Source organism: Hyla sarda, chromosome 3 (assembly GCF_029499605.1).
Source record: "Hyla sarda isolate aHylSar1 chromosome 3, aHylSar1.hap1, whole genome shotgun sequence".
Lineage (NCBI taxonomy): Eukaryota > Metazoa > Chordata > Amphibia > Anura > Hylidae > Hyla > Hyla sarda.
The window spans coordinates 217799819-217821065 of record NC_079191.1 but is presented as its reverse complement, the minus strand read 5'-3'; the positions used below and the strand labels follow the sequence as shown (position 1 = coordinate 217821065).

Here is a 21247-nt window from a genome sequence, read left to right as displayed (position 1 = left end):
GTGTACATGGGTGACAGAGGGGTGTAGAGGAGTGTACATGGGTGGCAGAGGGGTGTAGAGGAGTGTACATGGGTGACAGAGGGGTGTAGAGGGGTGTACATGGGTGACAGAGGGGTGTACATGGGTGACAGAGAGATGTAGAGGAGTGTATATGGGTGACAGAGGGGTGTAGAGGAGTGTACATGGGTGGCAGAGGGGTATAGAGGAATGTACATGGGTGAGAGAGGGGTGTAGAGGAGTGTACATGGGTGGCAGAGGAGTGTACATGGGTGGCAGAGGGGTGTAAATGGATGGCAGAGGGGTGTACATGGGTGACAAAGGGGTGTAAAGGGATGTACATGGGTGACAGAGGGGTGGACAGGAGTGACAAGGTGGTAACAGAGGTGACAAAGGGACAGAGGGGTGTACATGGGTAACAAGTATTTGGTCAGAGGGGTGGACAATGAGGGGTGAACATGGGTGAGAGGGGGATGCACATGGGTGAGAGGGGGATGCACATGGGTGAGGGGGGATGCACATGGGTGAGGGGGGATGCACATGGGTGAGGGGGGGGATGCACATGGGTGAGGGGGGGATGCACATGGGTGAGGGGGGGATGCACATGGCTGAGGGGGGTGGACATGGGTGAGAGGGGGGTGGATATGGGTGAGAGGGGGGTGGACATGAGTGAGGGGGATGCAAATGGGTGAGGGGGGATACACATGGGTGAGGGGGGGATGCACATGGGTGAGGGGGTTGCACATGGGTGAGGGGGGATGCACATGGGTGAGAGGGGGGATGCACATGGGTGAGGGGGGGTGCACATGGGTGAGGGGGGATGCACATGGGTGAGGGGGGATTCACATGGGTGAGGGAGGATGCACAAGGGTTAGGGGGGGATGCACAAGGGTGAGGGGGGATATGCATGGGTGAGGGGGGATGCACATGGGTGAGGGGGGGGGATGCACATGGGTGAGGGGGGGGGGGAGAATGGATACGGTACAGTACCTCAAGCAAGCCCTTTTTCTTCCCTGTTCTTCCAATCTCTGGCAGGGCACCGACTCCGGCAGGGCAATTATTCACTGTGCCGCAGGGGAGAGGGGGACGCTGGGGCACGGGTCACTACACCGGCCCGGCGCAGCTTTCGCATACTTCCCCTCTCTGGGCCGCAGGGGGGAGGGGGAAGCTGGGGGACGTAGGGGTACACTGAAGCCTTGAACAGCAGCCCCTGATCATGTGATTCCTCCTCCTCCATGTGACTGATCACATGACGGTGACATCATCGCAGGTCTTGTTAAAGCCTCAGGCGCACGCACAGCGTAACTTCCCTCCCCCCTGCGGTGCCGGGGAGGGAAATAAAAATAAAAAATAAATCACGGTTGGGAATCACTGCACTACTTGCTGCCTCTGGATGCGCAGGTACTGGGTTGAGTGGCAGGGCTGGGAGCCTACAGCTCATATCTCCACCTCTCTGTGGCCGCTTCACACAAGGTCCTGACTTAGTGTCAGCACCTTGTGTGAGTGAGCAGCCACTGGGTGGCCACACACAGGCCGGTGTAGTGCAGAAAACTGGCCCCTGCCGGCCCACTGTGCGGTCGGCCTATCAGAAATTTTCCCGGTATCCCGCTAGGCCAGTCCGGCCCTGAGTGTGTTCCATGCTGGGAGTAGTAGTGCTACCTAAAAAAAAAAAAAAAAAAAGAGTGAAAAACACACACTACATTTTTAGTACTTTACCCGCCCACATAAATTGATCCCTGTTTAAAAATTAATAAACATTTCGTAATAAAAAAGATACATTTCGTTAGATACAATTTTTTCCATCACTACTGTATCTTTTTTATTATTATTTTTTTTTATGGTACCCTACGAAATTTTAATAAAAAAAGGTATCTCCATAATTTTTATGGATCGCTAAAGTCCAAAAAAGAAAACGCAAAATTTAAAACCAACATGGCGTTTTTCTTAGCGTTTTTGCTCATCTATGGGATGAAAACGCCACGATTTCAGGGCAAAAAACGCCAATCTAGGTTTTGTCGAGCGATTTGAAAATCCAGCCTCTGAGCCCGAAATTGCTGAAAAACGCCAAAAGGTTTTAAAAAACGCCAAACTGAAAAACGCCAAGTGAATCTGGCATTTTGCAGTTTTCTATTGACTTGCAGCTAACATCTGGATGCGGCGTTTTTTCGCTGAAAAAAAACCCTTCGGGAAAATTGGCGTTTTTTACGGCGTTTTGGCAAAAAAAACACCTCAGTGGAGTTCCAGCCTAAAAGCTACCGGTATGTTTTAGGAGTGGGAATTGAATAAGGGGATTAGTGACCTCTGGTATGTCCCTTGGTCAATGGTTTTCTGTTCTCTCCTTTATATGGAAAAAGACGGGTGATTTTATATTTTATTAGTGGAGGGGCTTTTACATAACTTTTTATTTTTCATTTTTTAAGTCACCATTGGGGACAATTATATGGGATCATTAGGTTGCCTCCACTGTATAATGCTGTGTCTATTGCATAGCATTATACAGGGTCATCACTGGCGGGAATTTAATGGTGAAAAAAGTCGGACGCATGGAGGCCGCACCTCACAACTTACAGGACTCTAAGAATCTGCTGCTGACGTCTTGGGGCCAGAATCCACCTGACACCTACTAAGGACTTTTGGCACTAAATGACTTGTCTTTCTATATACATTGATAGAGAATATATCGACACATAAAACAAGGAAACCCAAGTAATAAAATATATTTATATAGATGGAAAAGTCACAACGAAGCAGCGTCACACAGGACAACAGGTGCCCGCAGATCCAAGGGCTTCATCCGGCTTGAAAAAGGTTCCAGGAGGGAGAAGAAATGTCACTTTTGTTTGGCATGTGATGCAATAAACGTATTCATGTTGATTTTTCACAGTTTTTGGAGTGCTGTGTATTTTTATATACATAGATAGAGGCAAGGAAACAGTACTTTTCAAATCAAAGTTCAGTGTTTTATTCACAATTGTCAAACAGTCTTTAAATGCAGAACAAAGGAAAACGTAACAAAAGTCCACCTGTATTTCCTTGGTGTTTGTTCACACCTGAGTCCATGCCATGCAGCATCAAGCAAGTCTTTTTGGTGGGTAATTGGTGGGTAATTGGGGTGATTTATAGTGTCTGACTGCTTGTTCGGTCATACCTTGGATTGCCTTTACCTTGGGCTGAGATGGGCTGGTATTGCCCTGCCAAGAACCCGACGGTGGGTGGGATACCGCCTTATGCTGCTCTTCTAGTGGCTAGTATTCTGTTCACTGTTAGTGCTGTTACCACAACTTTTATGTTTTTTCGTATATGTTTATTTCTCTTGTTTCGGTCCTTCCTTTCTTTCTCTCTTATCTTCTCTCTTGGTTTGTCTCTTCTCTTTCTCCTCTTCCCTTCTCCTACCCTTCCCTTTTACCCCTTTTCTGTCCCTCCCTATCCTCCCTGTCCCCCTGACCCTTGGTGAACCACCATGGATACATTATCTGCCTGTTCGTTTAATGTGAAGGGTCTGAATGTCCCTGAAAAGCGACGCCAAATATCTAGGTACCTACATAAACAAAAGGTGTTAATTGCCCTGTTTCAGGAAACGCATTTTCTATCTATTAGTTGCCCGGTGATTAATGACCGGTTATATCCAGTATGGTTTCACACAATGTCTACTGATTCTAAATCTAAAGGGGGGTCTATAGCCTTTCATAGGTCCTTCCAGCCTACTGTATTGAAATCATTATGTGACCCTCATGGTCGCTATGTGTTTATACAATTCTCTCATTCCTCCCATGTATTCACCGTTGCCTCTGTTTATTTTCGTAACCAGGGACAGGTTTCCTTTGCCTCTAAGGTCCTCCATCTTCTGGATGAATTTGCTGGCTCCTCGCAGATAATCTTGGGGGGTGATTTCAACTGGGTATGGGATCCTTTCTTGGACACATCCACTGGTAAGTCCTCTTTGTCCTTTGCAGCTTTGCGTAGACTGAGGAAAGAACTCCTTGATCGCCGGTTGGTGGACGTGTGGCGCGCGACTCACCCCAGGGTTAAGGACTTCACCTTTTTTTCACCTGCCCATAAATCCTATAGTCGCCTAGATATGGTGTTCCTTAGCCATCCTCTCCTTTCTCTTTCCCCATGCGCAACTATTGCCCTGATAGTATGGTCGGACCATGCCCCGGTCCTTGTCAGCGTACAATTATCTCCTAGTGCTCCCCGTGCGTTCTCCTGGAGGCTAAATGATCATGTTCTTAAGGATGTTTTATGTGTGCAGGAAGTCAAAAGAGTGATCTCTGAATTTTTGGAAATCCATGCCTCCGACGCTAACTCGGCGCCTACTCAATGGGAGGAGTTGAAGTGTATGGTCCGTGGCATATTTATAGCTCATGGCTCCCGTCTCAAAAAAGAGTATGCTAGCCAATTGCGTACTCTCTTTGACTCCCGTGCCTCCTTGGAAGCATCAAATAAGAGATCTTATAATGATGCCACTAGGGCCCAAATTTCCTCTGTTCGACAACAGATACTCACTTGTTTAGATAGGAGATCGTTTTGCTTGAGGGAAAGGGTGCATAGGGGATACTACGAGTACGCTGACAAGGCTGGCTCCTGGCTCTCCAGGGCTTTACACCCACGATTGTCCACCCCTTACATCTTATCCCTGACATCTCCCACGTCCGGCAAATTACACTCAACACTGCAGATTGTTGAAAAGTAGTGTTGCTCGCGAAAATTCGCAATACGAATTTTATTCGCGAATATCGCATATTCGCGAATTCAGGAATATTCGTGAATATAGAACTGTATATTCGTAATTACGAATATTTGTTTTATTTTTATTTTTTCACAGTACACATCTCAGTGATCACCCCTCTCTGCTTCCAGCTTTTGTGGTGTAAAGAAGGCTCTAATACTACTGTGTGAGACTGGTGTGCTAATTTTCGCAGATGCGAATTTTCGCATATGTTAATCTTTATTGATGCAAATTTTCGCATATGCAAATTTTCGCATACGTGAATTTTCGCATATGCGGAAATAAAACGCGAATATTACGAATATGTGAATTTAGCGAATATATGACGAATATTCGTCCATATATTCGCGAAATATCGCGAATTCGAATATGGCCTATGCCGCTCAACACTAGTCACATATCAGAAAGTGATAAAAAAAAGTCCCATCTAAACAAAAATGGTACCAATAAAAACGACATATTATAGCACAAAAAAATTGCCCTCATATGGCACTGTATATGGTAAACCAAAATAGGTATAGAAGTCAGAAGAGGACACTTTTAAGCATACTAATTTTATTAAAAAAAAGTTTTAAAGTAGAACAGTAGAAACATAGAATGTGTCAGCAGATGAGAACCATTTGGCCCATCTATTCTGCCCAATAATCTGAATCCTATCAATAGTCCCTGGCCCTATCTTATATGAAGTATAGCCTTATGCCTATCCCATGCATGTTTAAACTCCTTCACTGTATTTGCAGCGACCACTTCTGCAGGAAGGCTATTCTATGCATCCACTACTCTCTCAGTAAAGTAATACTTCCTGATATTACTGCATAAACCTTTGCCCCTCAAATTTAAAACTATGTCCTCTTGTGGTAGTTTTTCTTCTTTTAAATATGCTCTCCTCCTTTACCGTGTTGATTCCCTTTATGTATTTAAAAGTCTCTATCCTATCCCCTCTGTCTATTCTTTCTTCCAAGCTATACATGTTAAGGTCCTTTAACCTTTCCTGGCAAGTTTTATCCTGCAATCCATGTACTAGTTTACGGCCTCCAGTACTGTGCACAATACTCCAAGTGAGGTCTCACCAGTGTTCTGTACAGTGGCATGAGCACTTCTCTCTTTCTACTGCTTATACCTCTCCCTATACATCCAAGTATTCTGCTAGCGTTTCCTGCTGCTCTATTACATTGTCTTCCTACCTTTAAGTCTTCTGAAATAATTACTCCTAAATCCCTTTCCTCAGATACTGAGGTCAGGACTGCGTCAAATATTCTATATTCTGCCCGAAGGTTTTTATGCCAATAATGGAAAACGTTATAAATTGTATTGTTGTATTAACCTACAGAATAAAGAGAACATGTCAGATTTACCATAAAGTGTTGCTGTGAAAAAACAAAACAAGATTGTGGTTGTCTTTTCAATTCCCCCCTCTGAATAATTTTTGGGTTGTGTCATACAGTTTATGAAAAATGTCATTACAAAGTACAATTGGTTGCACAAAAAACTAGTCCAAGGGTCTGTAGATGGAAGAATAAGGTTATTGTTCTTAGAAAGTAAGGAGGAAAAAACTAAATTGCAAACAATGAAAATTGTCTGTGTCCTCAGGGCCAAAATGGGCTGTATCCTTAGGGGGATAACCCCCTCATGCAAAAGGATGTACACGTATATCCTAATGCTGTGAAAGACTTATGGAGAGGGCTCAGACCACTCCATACCCGGCTGCCTCAGGATCAAATACTGTTAATCCCCTTATATATTAACCCCTTACATAAAAGTTTAAATCCACTCCCCTTTTCCCAGATTTTAACCCTACAGGTATGCCCTTCAGTCCCGGTACTTAAGACGCAGGGAGTACATGTACGCCCTGGTCCCGTTACCAGGGTTAAAAGCGTGCTGGTCTCATTACCGGGGCTAAAAGCGTACTCGCGAGCTGAGCATGCTTTAAACCCAGTGGGTCCTGACTTGCTGCTTCTAAAATGAAAGTGAAAGCATCCCGGCAGCTCAGTGGAGCTGACCGGGACTATCAGAATGAAATTGCGATGTAATGATGGCGGGAGGGCCCTTACCTGCCTCCTCACCATCCGAACGGATGCAGGCTGGAGCAGCAGAGCACCGATCACACTGATCAATGTTATGCTATGACATAGCATTGAACAGTGTATGCAATCAAAAGACTGCATGGTATAGCCCCCTATGGGGGCTAAAAGAAAAGTAAAAAATGTACCGTATTTATCGGGGTATACCACGCACCGGCCTATAACACGCACCCTCATTTTACCAAGGATATTTGGGTAAAAAAAGTTTTTTACCCAAATATCCATGGTAAAATGAGGGTGCGTGTGTGCGCGTGTATACCCCGATACATCCCCAGGAAAGGCAGGGGGAGAGAGGCCGTCGCTGCCCGCTTCTCTCCCCCTGCCTTTCCTGGGGTCTAGAGCGCTGCTGCCGGCCCTTCTCTCCCCCTGGCTATCGGCGCCGCTGCCCGTTCTGTCCCCTTGACTATCGGTGTCGGCGCCCCATTGCCGGCGCCGACAGCCAGGGGGAGAGAAGGGGCAGCGGCACCCATTGCTGGCGCCGCTGCCCTGTTGCCTCCCCCCATCCCCGGTGGCATAATTACCTGAGTCGGGTCCGCGCTGCTCCAGGCCTCCGGCGTGCGTCCCCTGCGTCGTTGCTATGCACGGCGCGGCGCACTGATGTCATGCGCCGCGCCGTTCAGCGCATAGCAACGACGCCGGGGACGCACGCCGGAGGCCTGGAGCAGCGTGGACCCGACCCAGGTAATTATGCCACCGGGGATGGGGGGAGGCAACGGGGGAGCGGCGCCGGCAATGGGTGCCGCTGCCCCTTCTCTCCCCCTGGCTGTCGGCGCCGCTTCTCTCCCCCTGGCTATCGGTGCTGGCAATGGGGCGCCGGCACCGATAGTCAGGGGGACAGAACGGGCAGCGGCGCCGATAGCCAGGGGGAGAGAAGGGCCGACAGCAGGGCTCTAGACCCCAGAAATGGCAGGGGGAGAGAAGCGGGCAGCGACAGCCTCTCTCTCCCTGCCTTTCCTGGGGGTGTATCGGCGTATAACACGCACACAGACTTTAGGCTAAAAATTTTAGCCTAAAAAGTGCGTGTTATACGCCGATAAATACGGTAAATAAAAAAAAAATAAAGTTAATAAATGTGAATAAGCCCCTCACCTAATAAGTTTGAATCACCCCCCCCCATTTCCCATTGTTTTAATAAAATAATGTAATAAAAAATAATCATACATGGTACCGCCACATGCGTTAATGTCTGTTTTGTTAAAATATAAGGTTAGCTAAACCATACGGTCGATGGTGTACACGTACAAAAATACCAAATTCCAAAATTATTATTATTTTTTTATAAATAGCAATTAAAAAGTCCCATCAAAACAAAATGGTACTGATAAAAATTACAGACCACAGCGCAAAAAATGAGCCCTCATATAGCCCAGTATGCGGAAAAATAAAAGAGTTATAGGGGTCAGAAAATGACAATTCTAAACATACTAATTTTGGTGCATGTAGTTACATTTTTTTTACAATGGTAAAATAAAAAAACCTATATAAATTAAGTATTCTTGTAACCATATGGACCTACAAAATAAAGATAAGGTGTCATTTTTACTGAAAAGTGCACTGCATAGAAAAGGAAGCCCTAAAAGGTTGCAAAGTGGCATTTTTTCCCCATTTCACCCCACAAAAAAAAAAATTACAAAGTACAATTTTGGTCTGTAGGTGCAAAATTAAATGTGTTATGATTTTTAGAAAGGTAGGAGGAAAAAACGAAAGTGCAAAACGAAAAACAAACAAACAAACAAAAAAACATGGTATAGCCATGTGTGGAAATGTCTGACCAGTTAAAGGGTACCTCTCATCAAACAAACTTTTGATATATTTTAGATTAATGAATGTTGAATAACTTTCCAATAGCATGTTAATGAAAAATATGCTTCTTTCTATTGTATTTTTCCCGATCAGTCCTGTCAGCAAGCATTTCTGACTCATGCTGAAGTCCTAAACACTCAGAGCTGCCAGTCTGCTTTGTTCACAGCCAAACAGGCTGTGAACAAAGCAGGCTGGCAGCTCTGAGTGTTCTCCTTTGTGAACAAAGCAGACTGGCAGCTCGTAGTGTTTAGGACTCCAGCATGAGTCTGAAATGCTTGCTGCCAGGACTAGTAGGGAGACCCCTAGTGGTCATTTCTTCAAAGTGGAAAATTAAATAGAAAGAAGCATATTTTTTAATAACATGCAATTGTGAAGTTATTCTGCATACATTAATCTATAATATATCAAAAGTTTTTTTGATGAGAGATACCCTTTAAAATAGAATAGTAAATTCCATGAACGAAAAAGTCCACAATTGCCTATTTTTAGTCACTTCATACACCATAAAAAAATCTGATAAAAACGGTCCAAAAGTCAAAAATCAAAAATGATATTTATGAAAACTACAGATCAGGGTGTAAAAATGCAAAATGAAAACTGGCTGAGCAATTCAAAGGATGACCAGGCATGCTGGGAGTTGTAGTTTACCAACAGCTGGAGGCACCCTGGTTGGGAAACACTTGGGTATATATCAGTCACTGCCAGCAGGGGTCTTCATGGCCCTAACAGCAATAAACAGGTCTATGGAGACTCGTCGTCTTCCAGTACTGAGAGCAGATCCTTATAAAGACCAAGCCCCGTTCTCGTCATGAGGCAACCAATGTAAACAACGCGCCACGTCTCCCGCAACCAACAATTTCCGCCAACTACCTTCGAGCACGTGATGTATTTGCTTCGCCACCCCCTCTGTGAGCACGTGACGTGGCGGGCTGACGCGACGTGACGTAGTGGGCGGGGAATAGGCCGCTGTCAAGCAGACATGGAGACTCGCTACAACCTGAAGAGCCCGGGTAAGGTTGGGAGCGGTGTTCTCATCGCTGTGCTGTGCTGTGCTGTGCTGTGCTGTGCTGTGCTGTGCTGTGCTGTGCTGTGCCTTGGGTGGGTCTTGTGCCCGGCTCTTCCTTCTCTTGTTATCTCTACCGGCTGTGATCCAGTCACTTTCGGTTCTTCTCATAGAGGATTAGTGAAGCGTTTATGTGGCATTGTGTGCTGGGTGTAGTAGTTCCTAACTCAGCAGGGACCGGGTACAAGGACCAGTGTTCTCTGATCTGTCTGTGGTTACATTGTGCGATGTTGTCTTGTGTGTGGACATTAAATGGAGGGTCCTGGGCTCTTTAAGTAGATTTTTATTACCTTTCAAGTGGCCTGGTCTCCTCTGTTCCCTGTAGTGGTCACATGACTGGCCCCCTAAGAAGATGATGTATTGGTATTACCTGTCATCATCCTCCACACCCCTCATCCCTATAGTGGTCACATGACTGACCTCTGTGCAGGTGATGTATTGGTATTACCTGTCATCATCCTCCACACCCCTCATCCCTATAGTGGTCACATGACTGACCTCTGTGCAGGTGATGTATTGGTACTACCTGTCATCATCCTCCACACCCCTCATCCCTATAGTGGTCACATGACTAACCTCTGTGCAGGTGATGTATTGGTATTACCTGTCATCATCCTCCACACCCCTCATCCCTATAGTGGTCACATGACTGACCTGTGCAGGTGATGTATTGGTATTACCTGTCATCATCCTCCACACCCCTCATCCCTATAGTGGTCACATGACTGACCTCTGTGCAGGTGATGTATTGGTATTACCTGTCATCATCCTCCACACCCCTCATCCCTATAGTGGTCACATGACTGACCTGTGCAGGTGATGTATTGGTATTACCTGTCATCATCCACACCCCTCATCCCTATAGTGGTCACATGACTGACCTCTGTGCAGGTGATGTATTGGTATTACCTGTCATCATCCTCCACACCACTCATCCCTATAGTGGTCACATGACTGACCCCCTAAGAAGATGATGTATTGGTATTACCTGTCATCATCCTCCACACCCCTCATCCCTATAGTGGTCACATGACTGACCTCTGTGCAGGTGATGTATTGGTATTACCTGTCATCATCCTCCACACCCCTCATCCCTATAGTGGTCACATGACTGACCTCTGTGCAGATGATGTATTGGTATTACCTGTCATCATCCTCCACACCCCTCATCCCTATAGTGGTCACATGACTGACCTCTGTGCAGGTGATGTATTGGTATTACCTGTCATCATCCTCCACACCCCTCATCCCTATAGTGGTCACATGACTGACCTCTGTGCAGGTGATGTATTGGTATTACCTGTCATCATCCTCCACACCCCTCATCCCTATAGTGGTCACATGACTGACCTGTGCAGGTGATGTATTGGTATTACCTGTCATCATCCTCCACACCCCTCATCCCTATAGTGGTCACATGACTGACCTCTGTGCAGGTGATGTATTGGTATTACCTGTCATCATCCTCCACACCCCTCATCCCTATAGTGGTCACATGACTGACCTCTGTGCAGGTGATGTATTGGTATTACCTGCCATCATCCTCCACACCCCTCATCCCTATAGTGGTCACATGACTGACCTCTGTGCAGGTGATGTATTGGTATTACCTGCCATCATCCTCCACACCACTCATCCCTATAGTGGTCACATGACTGACCCCCTAAGAAGATGATGTATTGGTATTACCTGTCATCATCCTCCACACCCCTCATCCCTATAGTGGTCACATGACTGACCTCTGTGCAGGTGATGTATTGGTATTACCTGTCATCATCCTCCACACCCCTCATCCCTATAGTGGTCACATGACTAACCTCTGTGCAGGTGATGTATTGGTATTACCTGTCATCATCCTCCACACCCCTCATCCCTATAGTGGTCACATGACTGACCTGTGCAGGTGATGTATTGGTATTACCTGTCATCATCCTCCACACCCCTCATCCCTATAGTGGTCACATGACTGACCTCTGTGCAGGTGATGTATTGGTATTACCTGTCATCATCCTCCACACCCCTCATCCCTATAGTGGTCACATGACTGACCTGTGCAGGTGATGTATTGGTATTACCTGTCATCATCCACACCCCTCATCCCTATAGTGGTCACATGACTGACCTCTGTGCAGGTGATGTATTGGTATTACCTGTCATCATCCTCCACACCACTCATCCCTATAGTGGTCACATGACTGACCCCCTAAGAAGATGATGTATTGGTATTACCTGTCATCATCCTCCACACCCCTCATCCCTATAGTGGTCACATGACTGACCTCTGTGCAGGTGATGTATTGGTATTACCTGTCATCATCCTCCACACCCCTCATCCCTATAGTGGTCACATGACTGACCTCTGTGCAGATGATGTATTGGTATTACCTGTCATCATCCTCCACACCCCTCATCCCTATAGTGGTCACATGACTGACCTCTGTGCAGGTGATGTATTGGTATTACCTGTCATCATCCTCCACACCCCTCATCCCTATAGTGGTCACATGACTGACCTCTGTGCAGGTGATGTATTGGTATTACCTGTCATCATCCTCCACACCCCTCATCCCTATAGTGGTCACATGACTGACCTGTGCAGGTGATGTATTGGTATTACCTGTCATCATCCTCCACACCCCTCATCCCTATAGTGGTCACATGACTGACCTCTGTGCAGGTGATGTATTGGTATTACCTGTCATCATCCTCCACACCCCTCATCCCTATAGTGGTCACATGACTGACCTCTGTGCAGGTGATGTATTGGTATTACCTGCCATCATCCTCCACACCCCTCATCCCTATAGTGGTCACATGACTGACCTCTGTGCAGGTGATGTATTGGTATTACCTGCCATCATCCTCCACACCACTCATCCCTATAGTGGTCACATGACTGACCCCCTAAGAAGATGATGTATTGGTATTACCTGTCATCATCCTCCACACCCCTCATCCCTATAGTGGTCACATGACTGACCTCTGTGCAGGTGATGTATTGGTATTACCTGTCATCATCCTCCACACCCCTCATCCCTATAGTGGTCACATGACTGACCTCTGTGCAGGTGATGTATTGGTATTACCTGTCATCATCCTCCACACCCCTCATCCCTATAGTGGTCACATGACTGACCTCTGTGCAGGTGATGTATTGGTATTACCTGTCATCATCCTCCACACCCCTCATCCCTATAGTGGTCACATGACTGACCTCTGTGCAGGTGATGTATTGGTATTACCTGTCATCATCCTCCACACCCCTCATCCCTATAGTGGTCACATGACTGACCTCTGTGCAGGTGATGTATTGGTATTACCTGTCATCATCCTCCACACCCCTCATCCCTATAGTGGTCACATGACTGACCTCTGTGCAGGTGATGTATTGGTATTATCTGTCATCATCCTCCACACCCCTCATCCCTATAGTGGTCACATGACTGACCTCTGTGCAGGTGATGTATTGGTATTACCTGTCATCATCCTCCACACCCCTCATCCCTATAGTGGTCACATGACTGACCTCTGTGCAGGTGATGTATTGGTATTACCTGTCATCATCCTCCACACCCCTCATCCCTATAGTGGTCACATGACTGACCTCTGTGCAGGTGATGTATTGGTATTACCTGTCATCATCCTCCACACCACTCATCCCTATAGTGGTCACATGACTGACCTCTGTGCAGGTGATGTATTGGTATTACCTGTCATCATCCTCCACACCCCTCATCCCTATAGTGGTCACATGACTGACCTCTGTGCAGGTGATGTATTGGTATTACCTGTCATCATCCTCCACACCCCTCATCCCTATAGTGGTCACATGACTGACCTCTGTGCGGGTGATGTATTGGTATTACCTGTCATCATCCTCCACACCCCTCATCCCTATAGTGGTCACATGACTGACCTCTGTGCGGGTGATGTATTGGTATTACCTGTCATCATCCTCCACACCCCTCATCCCTATAGTGGTCACATGACTGACCTCTGTGCGGGTGATGTATTGGTATGACCTGTCATCATCCTCCACACCCCTCATCCCTATAGTGGCCACATGACTGACCTCTGTGCGGGTGATGTATTGGTATGACCTGTCATCATCCTCCACACCCCTCATCCCTATAGTGGTCACATGACTGACCTCTGTGCGGGTGATGTATTGGTATTACCTGTCATCATCCTCCACACCCCTCATCCCTATAGTGGTCACATGACTGACCTCTGTGCAGGTGATGTATTGGTATTACCTGTCATCATCCTCCACACCCCTCATCCCTATAGTGGTCACATGACTGACCTCTGTGCAGGTGATGTATTGGTATTACCTGTCATCATCCTCCACACCCCTCATCCCTATAGTGGTCACATGACTGACCTCTGTGCAGGTGATGTATTGGTATTACCTGTCATCATCCTCCACACCCCTCATCCCTATAGTGGTCACATGACTGACCTCTGTGCAGGTGATGTATTGGTATTACCTGTCATCATCCTCCACACCCCTCATCCCTATAGTGGTCACATGACTGACCTCTGTGCAGGTGATGTATTGGTATTACCTGTCATCATCCTCCACACCCCTCATCCCTATAGTGGTCACATGACTGACCTCTGTGCAGGTGATGTATTGGTATTACCTGTCATCATCCTCCACACCCCTCATCCCTATAGTGGTCACATGACTGACCTCTGTGCAGGTGATGTATTGGTATTACCTGTCATCATCCTCCACACCCCTCATCCCTATAGTGGTCACATGACTGACCTCTGTGCAGGTGATGTATTGGTATTACCTGTCATCATCCTCCACACCCCTCATCCCTATAGTGGTCACATGACTGACCTCTGTGCAGGTGATGTATTGGTATTACCTGTCATCATCCTCCACACCCCTCATCCCTATAGTGGTCACATGACTGACCTCTGTGCAGGTGATGTATTGGTATTACCTGTCATCATCCTCCACACCCCTCATCCCTATAGTGGTCACATGACTGACCTCTGTGCAGGTGATGTATTGGTATTACCTGTCATCATCCTCCACACCCCTCATCCCTATAGTGGTCACATGACTGACCTCTGTGCAGGTGATGTATTGGTATTACCTGTCATCATCCTCCACACCCCTCATCCCTATAGTGGTCACATGACTGACCTCTGTGCAGGTGATGTATTGGTATTACCTGTCATCATCCTCCACACCCCTCATCCCTATAGTGGTCACATGACTGACCTCTGTGCAGGTGATGTATTGGTATTACCTGTCATCATCCTCCACACCCCTCATCCCTATAGTGGTCACATGACTGACCTCTGTGCAGGTGATGTATTGGTATTACCTGTCATCATCCTCCACACCCCTCATCCCTATAGTGGTCACATGACTGACCTCTGTGCAGGTGATGTATTGGTATTACCTGTCATCATCCTCCACACCCCTCATCCCTAGGTTATGTGTCTGTGTAGATGAGTCAGCTTCATTCTCTAGACTGAGTTCAGACCACAGGAAATAAAAAAATAGCAAACTTTTCGTTTATTTTTTTTACGTTTCAGAAAGCCACTTATGGACACAGCCCATTTTGGCCATTTTTCCTCCTCGCCTTCAAAAATCCATAACTATTTAATATTTCCATTCATAGGCCCATATGGCTTGTTTTTTGCGTGACCAGTTGTTCTTTGTAATGACATCACAAATTTTACCCTAAAATGTACGGTAAACCAAAAACTTTTTTTTTGTATAAAGAAATTTAAACGAAAATCGTAATTTAGAAAATTTGTTTTCACGCTGTTCACTTTACGGTAAATATGGCATGTTTTCTTCTCTAGGTCAATACGATTAAAATGATGCCCATGGTTACATACATTTCTATTATTGTACTGCTTTTAAAAAATCATAAACTTTTTTATTTTTTTTACAAAATCAGTACAGTGGTCCCTCAACATACGATGGTAATTCGTTCCAAACAACCCATCGTTTGTCGAATCCATCGTATGTTGAGAGATTCGTGCAATGTAAAAGTGCATTAAATACTCACCTGTCCCCGCCGCTCCGGACTGCGTCCTCACAGCTTCAGGGTCCCGCTGCTCCGGCATCTTCTTCTGGGTCCTCCGGTGTCTTCCGCATCTTTCGGGCCTCGCTTTCTGGTGACGTGATTACGTTGTTGCGCCGGGACGGCGTGCGCAGCTACGCGATAACGACGCCGGAAAGCGAGGCCCGGACCCCGGAGAGGACCCGGAGCAGCAGGAATACATAAGTGAACCTGCTGGAGCACATTACACTGTTATCCGACAGCAGCTTAAGCATTTTGCGCTGTCGGATAGCAGTTAATGCGATGGCCCCGACATATAAAAGCATCGTATGTCTATTTGATCATATGTCTGGGCCATCGCATCTCGGGGGGTTACTGTACGTTTAAAATTGCCCTATTTTGACGATCTCTAACTTTCTTATTTTTCCATATTCAGGGATGTGTGAGGGCTAATTTTTTCGCCATGATCTGTAGTTTTTTTTAATACCACTTTTGTGTATATTTTATTTTTTGATTGCTTTTTAGAAATTTGTGAATTTTGCTTTTTTGTATTGATATGGGAAAAAGTTGTGATTTTAAAACTTTATTGGGAGAGGGGCTTTTCCCCCCTTTTTTTATGTTTATATATGTATATGTGTGTATATATATATAATTTTTTTTTTTTTGCACTTTTTTAGTCCCCATATGGGACTATTTATAGAAATCATCAGATTCCTAATACTGTTCAGTGTTATGCATAGGCATAGCACTGATCAGTATTATCGTTGATCTTCTGCTCTGGTCTGCTGGAAGGCAGATCAGTGCAGAAGACCCCGGGAGATGGACGGAGGCAGGTGAGGGGACCTCATCCGCCATCTTGGCTGATCTGATCCCCGGGGCAGTGCCACAGGCGATCAGATCAGCCATTTTAAGTGCTGCACTGCCGCAGATGCTGTAATCTGTATTGGGGTTAATGGCGGACATCAGCATGATCGATGATGTCCGCCGTTACCAGTGGGTCCACGGCTGCTGACAGCTGCCGGGACCCTCTGTGAATTAAGTGAGCACAGCTCTTGCGCTCGCTTCACAGCCGTGCCGTAAATGAATGGCGCTGTGCGCGAAGTATTGCTATGCAGCGCCGTACATTTACGGCTCTGGTCCTTAAGGAGTTACTATTTTAAGGGGATCTCCATCAGATTTTTTTTTACACCTTTGGCAACATGCAGTCTTAGAGCAGAGGCCTCACCCTATTGGCCCCTCTGTATGCACATGGAGCTGTGGGCATTGGAGTTATACTTCCTAGGAACAATGCTTCTAGGAGGGAATTTATTGCCACATACATGGTATATGGCATGTTACCGGTGAGGCCCTTCTCTTTCTAATTATGCCAATCCTCGATATATGCTCATGCAGCAGTACACATTCTCTTACAGGGTATAGGCTTCCTCTAATGTGTCCATAGTATTCCATGATATTGTATAGAAAAGTGTCAGTACACCAGATTGCATGGTGAATGTCATATTCATGTCGGGCAGTTGTTTGTCATGGTCAGCTCTACAGATTATGTGTGAGAAACAACAGCTGCCTCTCTGTAGATAGGGGGAGATTTATCAAAACTGTCCAGAGGAAAAGTTGCCCATAGTAACCAATCAGATCGCTTCTTTCATTTTTAAAAGGCCTCTGAAAAATGAAAGAAGCAATCTGATTGGTTACTATGGGCAACTCAGCAACTTTTCCTCTGGACAGGTTTTGATAAATCTCCCCCATAGTGTTTGCAGTACAGTTGTGCCCAATAATCTCTTACAGGATACTGCTCAGCTGCAGCATTCCCTGGCTCAGTTCTCACATGCTTAAAGGGGTACTCCGGTGAAAACCTTTTTTCTTTTAAATCAACTGGTGCCAGAAAGTTAAACATATTTGTAAATTACTTCTATTAAAAAATCTTAATCCTTCCAGTACTTATTAACTGCTGAATGCTACAGAGCAAATTCCTTTCTTTTTGGACCACTGATGACATCACGAGCACAGTGCTCTCTGTTGACATCTCTGTCCATTTTAGCAACCATGCATAGCAAATGTATGCGAAGGGCAGCATGGTGGCTCAGTGGTTAGCACTGCTGCCCTGCAGCACTGGGGACTTGGGTTCAAATCCCTCTAAGGACAACAATAAATAAAGAGTTATTATTATTATTATTATTATTATTATTATAATAATGACGTCAGATGTCATCAGAGAGAATTCCAAAAAGAAAAGAATTTCCTCTGTAGTATTCAGCAGCTAATAAGTACAGGAAGGATTAAGATTTTTTAATAGAAGTAATTTACAAATCTGTTTAACTTTCTGGCACCAGTTGATTTAAAAGAAAAAAGGTCTTCACCGGAGTACCCCTTTAACCTTCCCATCTTGTAAAGTGATCCCTTTACTGTTTTTTCATACACAGCAGCCCCCCAGCCATAGAGATAGTTAGTCATTAAACAGGTTCCTGTCATACAATGGGAATGGCGGACATGATGGGGGTCCTCTCAGCAGGCAGTGGTGGTACTGGCTATAGCTGCTGCTGTTCTGATTTACCTTGGGATTGATAGCAAAGCACAGAGGAAGAGAAAGCAGGGAGATATATGAAAGTCAAGATGTTGGCAGAACAAAAGCAGACAAGATGTTGGACTACAGGGAAATTAATGTAACATACAAATGTATTTGAAATGCACAAAAAAAAAACAAACATTGCAGTTCAGTGTTACATTGAGGGGTCTGTCTTGCTGAACTATGATCAAACAATGGAGGTTTTTTAATTTTTTATTTTTTTTGAGCCGTAAAATTTGTCTTAAAATATTTAAAGCATTACTGTCATTTCTAAAAACTTTTAACATGCCATGCAGTCTCAGTGCCTAGATATAGCCAGGTAGTGTGTGTCACATCCCTGCTCAGTGAAGCACACTGCTGGGTGGCTAAATGGGGAGTGAAGCACACTGCTGGGTGGCTAAATGGGGAGTGAAGCACACTGCTGGGTGGCTAAATGGGGAGTGAAGCACACTGCTGGGTGGCTAAATGGGGAGTGAAGCACACTGCTGGGTGGCTAAACCTAGGGATCAGTAGGAGTCTCGGCACTGGTTGACATGCCAAGTTTTTATAAATGACAGTAATGCTTTAATGTGCACATAACCTGAGAGTGCTGCATTCCTATTTTTGTGTATCTCACTATTTTAAATGGGCACTGTCATCCGAAAAAGTTTTAATAGGTCTAGGTCTGATTGTTCAGGTCTCTAAGCACTAGAATTAGTGGAAAGAGAAGCATGTAGTGTCTGTGTGAGTGAGACCGTCCTGACCATTTGACCAATAGTCGGGAGAGTACACGCTAAGCACTCACTTCTCCTGACTTGTTCTACTCATCGGTCGGGCTCTGAACACAGAAAATGTCCGCAGCAAAACTGTTACGTGTGAACTTGTGGTTTTACTGTTTAAAGGACATCTGCAGTGATATAACACTTTCCTATCCACAGGATAGGGGATAAATGTTTGATCGCGGGGGGTCCGACCACTGGGACCCCCTGCAATCTCCCAAATGGGGCCCGGCATTGCCGTGCTGTGCACTGGCTAATGCGCATAGCATCGAACAGTGATGTCAACAGTACACCCCCTCCTCATAAAGCTCTATGGGAGAGGCATGAACGCTGCATCCCCGCCTCTCCCATAGAACTACATGGCGGAGGTGTGTCGGCTGCGGAGTCTTGCTGTGGCTGGCACGCCCCCTGCATGGGAGGATAGGGGATAAGTGTTATATCACTGCAGATGTCCTTTAAAGGGCTATGTTCATGGATGTGAACTCTTCACCTAAATCCTAAGGAGATCCACTAACACAGTGATTCCCAAGCGGGGTTCCCCAGAACCTCTGTGTTCCATTGAGAACAGCCAGGGGTTGATGCATAAAATGAGAGGGATTGGGCTGGGGGAGAATGTGTGTAAGTGGGTAAGTAACTGGCTCAGTGATAGGAAACAGAGGGTGGTTATTAATGGTACTTTATTCCGATTGGGTGACTGTTACTAGTGGGGTACCACAGGGGTCAGTCTTAGGTCCTGTTCTATTTAATATATTTATTAATGACCTTGTAGAGGGGTTTAATAGTAAAGTAGCAATCTTTGCAGATGATACTAAACTCTGTAAAGCGGTAAACACTATAGAGGACAGTGCACTGTTAAAAATGGATCTGGATAGGTTGGAAGTTTGGGCTGGGAAGTGGCAGATGAGGTTCAACACTGATAAATTTAAGGTAATGCTCATGGGGAAGAAAAATCCGGGCTGGGATTATGTATTAAATGCGAGAACACTTTGGACAATTGATGTGGAAAAGGACTTGGGAATCTTAGTTAACAGTAAATTTAGCTGTAGGGATCAGTGTCGGGCAGCTGCTGCCAAGGCAAATAAAATCATGGGGTGCATCAATAGGGGCATAGATGCCCACGACAAGGAAATAATTCTACCACTGTACAAATCACTAGTCAGACCTCACATAGAATACTGTGTACAGTACTGGGCATCCGTGTACAAGAAAGATATTGTGGCGCTGGAGATGGTTCAAAGACTGGCAACCAGAGTAATACGGGGAATGGGAGGACTACAGTACCCAGAAAGATTTATCAGAATTAGGGTTATTTAGTTTAGAAAAAAGAAGGCTTAGGGGAGACCTAATAACTATGTATAAATATATCAGGGAGCAGTACAGAGATCTCTCCCATGATCTATTTATACCCAGGACTGTATCTATAACAAGGGGGCATCATCTACGTCTAGAGGAAAGAAGGTTTCTACACCAGCACAGATGGGGGTTCTTTACTGTAAGAGCAGTGAGACTGTGGAATTCTCTGCCAGAGGAGGTGGTCATGGTGAACTCTGTAAAAGAGTTCAAAAGGGGGGCTGGATGCTTTTTTGGAGAAAAATAACATTGCTGGTTATGTCTACTAGATTTATAGGGATAGAACGTTGATCCAGGGATTTATTCTGACTGCCATATTTGGAGTCAGGAAGGAATTTTTACCTCTAGTATGATTTTTTTTTTTTTTTACCTTCCTCTGGATCAACTAAACTCATTAGGGACTTATTAGGGGTATATGTTGAACTTGATGGACTCTGGTCTTTTTTTCAACCTTATAAACTATGTTACTATGTTCTGCGAGCTCCAGCAGGTTGTTATTATTATTATTTTTTTAAATCTCACACGCCGGCTTGCGTGCCTGTGAATACCAGCGGCACAGAGGGGAAGGGAATCCTGCGTGCGCATTGCATGTACGTGCGTCACAGGCGCGCAGGTCGGGAAGGGGAAAAATGCAGGGGATGGTGCGCCGACCCCCTGGACTATGCTCGGGCCACCCCCCTGGACTGATTGCTGTCAGTTGTCTCCTTGATAAAGCCACACCAGTGGCGAAACATTTTGGGGTTGTGAAAGTTTTCTGTTTTATTTGCAACTCTGTGTACAATGATAAATAGAGACAAAGGATAAGGTCTAGATAGGCTGTTTAGTCACAATATACCTGCGGTGCACAGTAGGTGTTAACGGCTGA

The 21247-nt window shown here is 45.6% G+C and overlaps 1 protein-coding gene across 2 annotated transcripts in view; it reads left to right on the top strand.

Annotated features, from left to right (window-relative positions):
* Positions 1–3442: 3442 nt before the first annotated feature.
* UBE2J1 (ubiquitin conjugating enzyme E2 J1) overlaps positions 3443–21247 on the top strand; it is a 52139-nt gene continuing 34334 nt past the window's right edge. Inside the window, exon 1 of one of the 2 annotated variants that reach the window (XM_056566098.1) lies at positions 3443–3926. In XM_056566098.1, coding sequence (XP_056422073.1) covers positions 3458–3926 — 469 coding nt within the window. In that variant the 5' untranslated portion in view covers positions 3443–3457. Of the gene's footprint in view, positions 3927–9484; positions 9621–21247 lie in introns of those variants that run through there. The other variant, XM_056566099.1, reaches the window with a different exon arrangement.